Genomic DNA, 10,718 nt, shown 5'->3' with positions numbered 1-10,718 from the left:
GTCCCTAACCCCCATCACATTACTGTAGTTCAGTGATCGGGGTGTGGAAAGCCATGTAGAGAAGGGTCTGCCCCATGATTACTCAGTTCATCATGTAAATCAGGAAAGAATGGCAGAGACCGGCGTGGAGGTGGCGTGTGGTGCTTAAGAAATCTTTCATCAAGCTTACCACTAGCCTGTGGTGTCTGCTCCTTTGGCCAGTTGATGTTGAGCTTAGCCACGGCTCTAGTCACCACCTCCAGCAGCACGTCATAGTCGGGCGCCGCCAGATGACGCCGCCCCGACACCCGGAAGTCATCGTCCACTGCGCTGAGCACGTCCGCCTCCTCGGAGTCGGATTGCTGCAGCGTCTCCGGATCCAAACCGCGAGCGGGAGAAGCCGAGAACGGGCTCCCGAACGAGGAAAGGAAGCGTCGGAGCCAGCGGATGAAGGTCGGGAAAAAGCCTCAGCCGTCCCGAAATCCTCCGACAGATTACGCTGTGAACCCATGAGTGAAGCCGCCGGGCCGCCTCAGCGGCCGCAGGGCCCACACCACGGGGAAAACACATCCGGCCATCCTCGGAAAAGAGAGCCATGCTGTACCTCAGTACCCGCACGGAAAGGGCTTCGCAATCATCTGCATAACAATGAAAGCTTATGGAATATTTCCTGATAATATTGCCTAAAGGAAGCATATATAAAGTGAAGAGGGTTGGTCCGAGGACAGATCCTTGAGCAACTCCATGACTAACTTTGGCATGCATGGAGGACTCATCGTTAACATGTACAAACTGAAATCGATCTGAAAAATAGGACTTAAACCAGCTTAGAGCGGTTCCTTTAATGCCAATGAAATGTTCCAGTCTCTGCAATAGGATCTGATGGTCAATGGTATCAAATGCAGCACTAAGATCTAATAAAACCAGTCCTTTTTCTGATGCAATAAGGAGGTCATTAGTAATTTTCACCAGTGCTGTCTCTGTGCTATGATGAGCTCTAAATCCTGACTATATATATATACAATATGACATAGTATGAATATATATATATACATATTGTTTGGGCGGCTGTGGCTCAGGAGGTAGAGCGGGTTGGCTGTTAATCGGAAGGTCAGCGATTCGATCCCTGGCTCCCCCTGGTTGCGTGTCGAAGTCCTTGGGCAAGATACTGAACCCCGATTTGCCCCTGGCGGCTATTCCGCCAGTGTATGAATGAGTGTGAATGTTAGTTTCTGTTTGAGCACTTAGGCTCAGTGTGTGACTGGTGAATGCAGATGTAGTGTAAAAGCGCTTTGAGTGGTCGAAAAGACTAGAAAGGCGCTATACAAGTACAGAGCATTTACAACAGCACTGAAATAGAGAATGGTGAATAAATAATTAGTGGAAACCAGTAAACAGGTGCTGATTAAAGACAGAGTAACTGGGTTAATGCACAGGAATTGTTCCTGACCCTGTGAGTCAGAAATCAGCTGTTCATCAGAATGATGGCTTGTGGGAAGAAACTGTTCCTGAGTCTGTTGGTTTTGGCGTACAGTGCTCTGTAGCGCCTACCAGACGGGAGGAGCTGGAACAGGTTGTGAGATGGATCTGCAGTGATGTTTCCTGCCCGTCTCCTGACTCTGGAAATGTATAAGTCCTGAATGGGGTTGGCAGGTTGGCACAGATTATTTTTTCTGCAGTCCTGACTGTACGTTGTAGTCTGTCCTTGTCCTTTTTGCTGGCAGATCCAAACCAGACAGTGATGGAGGTGCAGAGAACAGACTGGATGATGGCTGTGTAAAACTGGATCAGCAGCTCCTTAGGCAGGTTGAGCTTCCCGAGCTGACGCAGGAAGCACATCCTCTGCTGGGCCTTCTTGATGATAGTGTTGGGCTCCCACTTCAGGTCCTGGGATATAGTGGAACCCAGAAACCTGAAGGATTCCACAGCAGACACAGGGCTGTTTAGAATGGTGATGGGGGGCAGAATGGGGGGGCTCCTCCTGAAGTCCACGGTCATCTCCACAGTTTTGAGTGTGTTGAGCTCCAGGTTGTTCTGACCACACCAGAGAGCCAGCTGATCAACCTCCCGTCTGTAGGCCGACTCGTCACCGTCCCGGATGAGGCCAATGACAGTTGTGTCGTCAGCAAATTTCAGGAGTTTGACAGATGGGTGCCATGAGGTGCAGTCGTTGGTGTAGAGGGAGAAGAGCAGTGGGGAGAGCTGGCACAGTGAGCTGGGTGAGTTTGGTGCTGAGGATGTCCGGGATGATGGTGTTGAACGCCGAGCTGAAGTCCACGAACAGGATCCTAGCATATGTCCCTGGAAAGTCGAGGTGTTGCAGGATGTGATGCAGACCCAAGTTGACAGCATCATCCACTAACCTGTTAGCCCTGTAGGCAAACTGCAGATGGGGGCCAGCTGGTCCGCACAGATTTTCAGGCACGATGGTGAGACACTGTCAGGTCCAGGAGCCTTCCTGATCTTCTGCCTTTGGAAGAGGTGGCTCACGTCATCTTCATAGATCTTGAGTGCAGGTGAGAGGTCAGAGGGGGAAGGTGACTGTTTGAAGATATCGTTGGAGATGTAGGAGTGGGGGAGAGGTTTGACTCTGGGCTTTTCAAACCTACAGTAGAAACCATTCAGCTAGTTTGTGAGTGTCCATAAGCTTCTCCACACTGACGCAGGGTCGTTGGCTGCAAAGCTGTTATTTAGCTTTTCAGCGTAGCACCTCTTTGCAGCTTTGACCTCTTTAGTCAGCATGTTCCTGGCCTGGTTGTACAAGACTCTGTCCCCACTTCTGAAGGCCTCCTCCTTGGTCTGACGAAGCAGCCTGAGTTTCGCTGTGAACCAGGGTTTTTGGTTGTTATATGTGCGGAAGGTTTTAGTCGGCATACACATGTCCATCTTTTCACAGTCTTTACAACAGGTTTAGCAGATTTCAGTTTTTGCCTGTGTGTCGGGATAAGATGAACCAGACAGTGATCAGAGAGTCCCAAGGTTGCACGGGGAACAGAGCAATAGGCGTCCTTTAATGTTGTGTTGCAGTGGTCCTGTGTGTTGTCGGACACTTAATATGCTGTCTGTATTTTGGGTATTAAGTTCATGACTGAGGTTTGCTTTGTTAAAGTCCCCAAGAACAATGAGCAGGGAGTCTGGATGTTTTTTTCTCCATGTTAGTTATCTGGTCGGCCAGGTGTATTAATGCCTCACTAAGACAGGCCTGAGGTGGAATGTAAACAGCGACCAGAGCAAACGAGGAAAACGGTTTACAGTTTATAAATAAGTGAGGTCTTATGTGAGTCTCTAAGTGAGGGCTGCTTATGCTACATCGCAGACACCATTCAAAATAAGCACCTCTTCTCGCTTCACCCCAGCAAGAAGGTCTGTCTGGTGAGATATCTCACTCATGCTATGAATGAGAACCAGGGTTACGCAAGTAACCTAAAGTTGTCATTCATTGCATTTGTTTCGATGTCTCACTATAGGATATGAAGACTCCCGTATTGCCAGACAAGCTTATCTCAACAACCACCGGCTCTAAACAAGCAGCGCTCTGTTCCAGCGAGGGCCCTGTGCTCAGCATTGCACGCGCCACACTCTGAGTAGAGACATCCAGTTTATAAAACCTAGCAAAGGTGAGGGGCGAGGACCAGCTCGCCGCTGCACAAATGTCCTGGATAGAGACCCCCTTAAACAGGGCCCAGGATGCTGCAAAGCCAGGAGCTGAGAGAACTCATAGGCCTGGGGGAGCCTGCAGACCCCGACTAGTGTAGGCCAGAGCAATCGACCCCACAATTTAGTGGGAGAGCCGTTGCTTGGTAACAGGCTTGCCTATACAGGGTAGCACCTGCATAGGAAAGCAAAGAGTTGGTCACTTCTCCGAAACCCCTTAGTCCTGTCCATGTAAATGTGCCGGGCATGAACTGGACACAGCACATGCAGCCGCTCCTCCTCAGGGGAGGAGAAAGTGGGCGAAGAGAACGCCCTAAGGTCAATAATAGGCAACCATGAGCCAATCACCTTGGGCACAAAGGCAGGGTTAGGCTTCATTGACACTCTGCTACCACCTGGAGCAAACTGAGTGCATGATGGATGCGGGTGAATGTCACCAACCCCATTTGCAGACGCCAAAGCCAGCAACAACACTGTCTTCAGAGACAGAAGTCAACTTCCCCCAGTGGTTCAAAAGGGGGGCGAGAGAGCCCATCCAGGACCACTACCAGATCCCATGGTGGGGCCAATGGCCTGGAAACAGGTAGTAGCCGACATGCCCCTTTCAAAACAACAGCAGACCAGGGAATGTTGGCTAGCTGACCCGACATGACAAGCAGCAATAGCAGCCAGGTACACTTTAATTGTGGAGAGGACATTTTGTTTGTCAACCAAGTCCTGCAGGAATGACAAAATCACGCCGGGCACTGAAAATGGACATATCCCTCCTTGAGACACCACTCCTCAAACACCCTCCACTTACAGTCATAAAGGGACCGGGTGTAGGGAGCCCTGGCGCTCTGAATAGTTTTAATCACATTCTGAGGAAGCCCTACCAAACTTATGCCACTCATGGGCAAGGCCCATAGTGCCAGGCACTCTGGGTGTGGGTGAAAGATTGTCACTCCTGCCTGGGACAGCATGTCCCTGAGCAGCAGGAGTTGCCATGGCTGTCCGCGCAGGAGTAGATATATCTCCGCTAGCCAGTGCATTGCCGGCCAGTGCAGAGCTATGAGGATCAGTCTGCAGTGGTACTCCCTCACCCTGGACAGAGTGGGGGATATCAGAGCCAATGGAGGGAACGTGTACAGGGGGTCCAGCGACCACCCGTGCATGAGCGCGTCGACGCCGAGAGGGGCATCTGGATTGTGTATTGAGAAAAACAGCGGACTCTGCGCATTGACTCTCAATGCAAACAGGTCCACCTTGGCCCAGCCATAATGCAGCCACACTTGCGCCTAGGTTTCGAAATCCGGGGAAGTGCCACTTTTAGGGGAGGCTGTGGCTCAGGAGGTAGAGCGGGTTGGCTATTAATTGGAAGGTCGGCGGTTCAATCCTGGCTCCCCCAGGCTGCATGTTGAAGTGTCCTTGGGCAAGATACTGAACCCTGAATTGCCCCTGGTGGCTGTTCCGCCAGTGTCTGAATGTGTGTCAATGATAGTTTCTGTTTGAGCACTGAGGCTCAGTTTATGTGAATGCAGATGTAGTGTAAAAGCGCTTTGAGTGGTCGAAAAAAGACTAGAAAGGCGCTATACGGAGCATTTACATTTACTTTCAGAGACAGTCGCTCTCTGCTCCACAGTATCAGTTTGCGTGCCAGCGTGTGCAACAGATGGGAACACAACCACCTTGACGGTTTATATACACGGTATATATATGCTACTGTTGTCGTATTGTCCGTCCTCACCAGAACATGATGTCCGCTGAGAAATGGGAGAAAACGCCTCATGGTAAGAAACACTGCTAAAAGCTCCAGGTAATTTATGTGCGAGCGCCGGAGATTTTCGCTCCAGATGCCCCTCACAGACCTGACCTCATGTGTTCCTCCCCAAACTCGCATCTTTGGTGACCACCTTCTGTGACAGGACGACGCCCATGGGCACCCCCTGCACCAAGAAAGCTGGATGTTGCCAGCGGCGCAGTGCCATCACGCATTCCACAGTGACTGTCACCCTCCGTGCACCATGACAGACAGGGTACAGTCCGAGGGAAGCCACCCAGCGCTGGAAATCTCTCATGAACAGGCAGCCGAGTCTGACCACCAGGATGGCTGACGCCATCAGTCCCAGGAACCTCAGACACAATCTGAAGGGAGCGGATTTGCGCAGGCGAAAATGCTCGAGACAAGCCCTGTATGCCTTTACCCTCTCCTCTGCCAGGCAGGCTGTAGAGGACACCGATTCCAGGTGTAACCCCAGAAATATTATACTCTCTTCTCTGTGTTTATTATAAAACCCAAATCTGTCAGATGTCTTATGAGGGCGCGCATTTGTTCCACTGACAGCTGTTCCGACTGTGCCAAAAGGAGCCAGTTGTCCAAATATATAGCCAGAATGAATCTTAACGGGGCCACAGCTGCTTCGGTACACCACACGAACACTCTAAGGCTCAGGGACAGACAGAAGGGAAGCACTCTGTACTGTAAAGCGAACCTCAGATATTTCCTGGAGGATAAATTACAATGCAGCATCCCACGTTCTGAAGTGAGCCGTAGCTCTCCTCGGGAGCGGTGAGGCTGCCGAACCGTTTATTGTTTTTTTGTTCATCTTTTTTAACTGCGCCCTTGACCTACGGCCTGGATGCGGCAGTGGAACATGCTTTATTGTCAATAAAGAGTGAGGGTGTGTGCTTGTGCGACTCAAAGGGAGGACAGAACACGCTGCCTACGCTGCAATGTATCTCTTTGCGGAGAGTTGGGGGGCAGGAAAACCCCCCGCATCACACTCTGGAACATAACAGGTGGGGTTGGCAAACGGGGAACATCCAGCGGCATCACCGGTGGGGAGAGGGACGCTGTCAAACTGCCCGCTTCTTCTTCCTGGCCTGCTGACTGGCAGTCTGGACCGGCTGTCCTGGTGGAGTTGCCGTCAGCATAGGAGCCTTCCTGGGCCAGGCCTGGGGCTTCGGCCGCTTAGGAATCTTAAACTGAGGGGAACGTGAGACAGCCTGAGCGAAGGTCTGGTGTGGGGCTGCTGGAGGAGGGGGCTCAGCTTTCCGGGGAAGGCAGAGCTGGAGAGCTTTGTCCTCCTTCTTCTTAGCTTCACATCTCTGCTGCATTGAGGCCAGAGCGGTGCCAAAAACTCCGTCAGGGTCAACGGGCATGTCCAATATGTCCTCACAGGTTAAAAATACATGCAGATGGACAGCATTTCACTCAATAAATAATAATACTTTACCCAACTCAGGAACATCGCCATAGTTACAGCCCAGTTAAGTTACCTGTCTTTACCGACACGACAACCGCAACCACCGCCACTTCCCCCTCAACCCTCAACCCTGTCCTCAGTCCAGCTGGAGCCACTTATTCTAGTGACACAGAGACTCTGTTACAGTAACTTTAATGTTGCCTGTCCAAATCTAACAATGCCTTTTTGGCAAGTTTACCGTTAACATTGCAAAACATCAGCTAGCTGACGAGGTCGGCCATTAACATTACTTTACGACTTACCTTCTAACAGATGCATTTTGTTTCAAAGTATTATCACCATAAATCCAAACACTTCTCTAATACATTTGGACTTCTGTGCATGATTCTTTAAAGGACTACAACTCGACTACGACTGGAAAAGCAGTATAATAGGTCTCCTTTAAAAACTGCAGCTAGCAGACTCCTGTTATTTTAGCATTGTTACCAAAGCTTGACGCTGGCTAATTAGTTTGTTAGGTAATGTTAGCTAAGCTAACAAGCTAACGTTATGTACCCATACCTGCTTATTATTGTAACATTATTGAATTTCACTCACCAACTTGAGCACAGGCTTCGTGGAGGTTCTCTTTCTCTCCTATAATCGGACAGCCTGCCATTATTCGTCTGGTATCTGCATGAATAAACATCCAAAAGGCTCAAACAGGGCAGAGCTGCTGAGCTCCGTGACTGACTATAACAGAGTTAACAGACGGCAGTCATTCAGCTAGCAGTGGCAGCGGTACCAGCCACCTGTCAATCAAAGCGGCCACGCCCCTAATAATGCAGAACTTTAAGGCATAATATAATTAAAAGGGGTGAGTTATAAAAAAAATTCACCCCCTCACAGTTGTTTTGAAGGCCAAATAAGCTTTTACACTAAAACCATCTTTTGAACCAGACTGTAAACATGTTTTTTTCTGCTGTAAAGTTGGGCATTTTAACATGGGGGTCATTGGAGACTGACTCCCTTTTGGAGCCAGCCTCAAGTGGCCACTTGATGAATTGCAATTTTAGGCATTTCTGGTTCGGCTTCAGTCCGGAAACCGGAAGATTGCCGCTTGGAAAAACCTGATCTGCAACTTTAAAGAGGTGGTATTATGCTCATTTTCAGGTTCATAATCTTATTTAGGGGTTGTACCAGAACAGGTTTACTTGGTTTAATTTTCAAAAAACACCATATTTCTGTCATACTTCACATTCTTCAAGGCTTTGTTTTAGCTATGGAGTGATACATCTCCGCATGATCTTTGTTGGGAGGTGCACATGCACAGTTCCTAGTTAAGGACTACTAGTCAATTAGAAGCAGAGTAGAGTGAGCCCTGAGAAGCCGGTAAACACAGCTTCGGTTGTTCCCCTTACCAGTATGGCAACATAGACTGGAGAAAGAGTTTCAAAGTGGTGAGTTATTAATCTATAACAAAAGTATCTTTCATCCATAAAGTTTTAACTGAGCTCTGTCTCTACATCACAGTAACAACTTTATGTCCATTGACTGCCTGGAGGGTAGCTAGTGTTTGGAAGGGAGAGGAGAGGCAGCAAGCAGATGTCTGAGTGTTTTTCCACCGTTGTTTTTGAGAGTGTGTTGGACTAGGTGAGCGTTATGACACGCATTTTGTTGTGTTGTCACAAGGATGAAAGGGAAACTTCTGGACTACTGACGAGCTGTTTTCAGACAGTTCAGAGCAGTTTCTTCTGTGGGAGATGGGAACTCCCTTTGGAGTGAGGGAAAAAGCTAAAAAGCATAATACCACTTCTTTAATTCTCCGAAACAGAAGTCTATACAAACTGGAACTCAGCTACACTGTTGGAGGGAAAGGAGAAATCAAAAAAATTTTTCCTAGCAGCAGTAATAATATAATTATTATTTCACGTTCAACACTCCGCACCTTAATTTGAACCAGGCTAATATGCATTGATTTACTGATCATCCTGACCTTTTTTTTATATCTTTGATTTACTTTTTAAGATTGTCTTCTCTATATTTACTGTAAAAATGTGAAAACTGTTCATAAATAAAAAAGTAAAAATAACATGATTTTCCATTTATCTTTACCAGAATGTTGTGATGCTCATGAGCGACATTGTGGACTGGCTAATTTCAGACATCCCTAAAGACATCAGCCTCCAGATCCTCAAGGAGAAGATTCTGTTGGTAGACCTATTCATGAGGGAAGAACAAGGCAAGATCCATGTCTCAGAGAGCAGAGGCTCTACAGAGCACAAGGACAACTGCAGTATGAGCTACAACAACAACAACAACGACAACAACAGCACAATGGCTCGCCCACGCTGCGGACTGCATACCAACAACACTGAAAGCCTCTAATACTAGTAACAATGAATTCTTAGTTTAGCCTTAGTTAGCAAGTCAAAGTTTGCTCAGGCCAACCTAGAATCTTGTTCAGAACATTCCAACAAATAGGAGAGCAGCTGATAATGTGTGAGTTAAGTGAAAGTGCACATATGGGGCCAAATATGTTGCAGTGTGTGTGGAGAGTTGTGAAACTGTATCTCAATCCGTGCTTACTCTGATTTCTCTAAATGTGTACTCAGGTTTGCCAGTGCATATAAGAATTACGCATGCTTAGATTTGCAAAGTCTACATAAATCTCTAAATGTGCATACGATTTATACAAGTGTATAATAATCTTAAAATGTGTACTCAGAAAGGGGGATATTTACTAAGCTTGTCACAAATTACTGTTGGGTGCAAATTCTTTGGGGTATTTACAAAGATTACAGATGTGAATGAGAATGTGAATTTTTTTTGTTGAAGACCCATTTGGAACAATTTAGGGAAACATTAAATTTGAAAATAACAGATTGCACTGCTGCTCTTATGTGTTGCATCTTGTAATAATTATTATAATTAGTCATTTAGCTGACACTTTTTAGCGACTTAAATTTGCTATATATGTCAGAGGTTGCATGCCTTTGGGGCAACTACAGGTTAAATGTTTTGCCCAAGGACACATGGGTGGAAGTGTCGCAGTGGGAATTAATCCTAGGTCTCCCACAACAAAGGTGTGTTTTAACCACTGCACAGACACAATGTCCTTTGCTGCAGATGTCAATCTGCAGTGATAAATCAGGTGCACCAGCTTTTCATATTAATTTACATTCTCCTGTTATATTGTGTGCCTCTGAACAGTAGTGCCTTAATATACATATTGCATGAAACCAAACACCTAATTTTCAGCTGTGCTGTTTTTCCTTTGATTCTCCCAGCTTAAAATCTTGGTGCAGTATTTTAGTAAGGAGTAAGAGCTGGAGTTCTTTGAATTCTTCAGTTCCACGTCATTTGGCTGTCTATATACATGTAACTTTTGTTACACCAATGCCATACCTGAGATCTTTAAATGTTTGTTGCAAACTCGCTGTAATTAGGGCCCGAGCACGACCGTGCGAGGTCCCTATAGAATTTGCTAAGATTTATTTATTTATTTTTTTTTTTTCTGCAAAGTAAGCTCCATTTTGGGGACCTGAGCATACTCGAAAACTCACCAAACTTTGCACACATGTCAGGACTGGTGAAAAATTTCGTATTTTATGGGTTTCACGCATGGGCGTGGCAAAATGACTCGCTAGCGCCACCTAGAAAATTGGAAAAAATTAGCCCCTAGTTCACGTTCAACCTACATGCACGAAATTTGCTGGGGACATGTATTATATCAAGACGCACAAAAAAGCCTCAAGAACCCATACCCTAAAGTCAACAGGAAGTCGGCCATTTTGAATTTTACGTCAAATTTTGGATGATTTACACACTTCGTACTTTAACGAACTCCTCCTAGGGATTTAGTCGGATCGACGTCAAATTTCTGCTGTGCCTTCTAAAGGCATTGACGAAAAGTTGTGC

General features: G+C 47.1%; 1 protein-coding gene across 1 annotated transcript in view; it reads left to right on the top strand.

Annotated features, from left to right (window-relative positions):
• The window catches only part of LOC123961883 (anoctamin-1-like), a 66,277-nt gene extending 56,631 nt beyond the window's left edge, over positions 1-9,646 (top strand). The window contains exon 15 of the mRNA XM_046037654.1: positions 8,916-9,646. Coding sequence (XP_045893610.1) covers positions 8,916-9,185 — 270 coding nt within the window. The 3' untranslated portion in view covers positions 9,186-9,646. The remainder of the gene's footprint in view (positions 1-8,915) is intronic.
• The last annotated feature ends 1,072 nt before the right edge of the window (positions 9,647-10,718 follow it).

Source organism: Micropterus dolomieu, linkage group LG22 (assembly GCF_021292245.1).
Source record: "Micropterus dolomieu isolate WLL.071019.BEF.003 ecotype Adirondacks linkage group LG22, ASM2129224v1, whole genome shotgun sequence".
Classification (NCBI taxonomy): domain Eukaryota; kingdom Metazoa; phylum Chordata; class Actinopteri; order Centrarchiformes; family Centrarchidae; genus Micropterus; species Micropterus dolomieu.
Note: the sequence above shows the minus strand (reverse complement) of the source record. Positions and strands in the feature narration are given on the sequence as shown.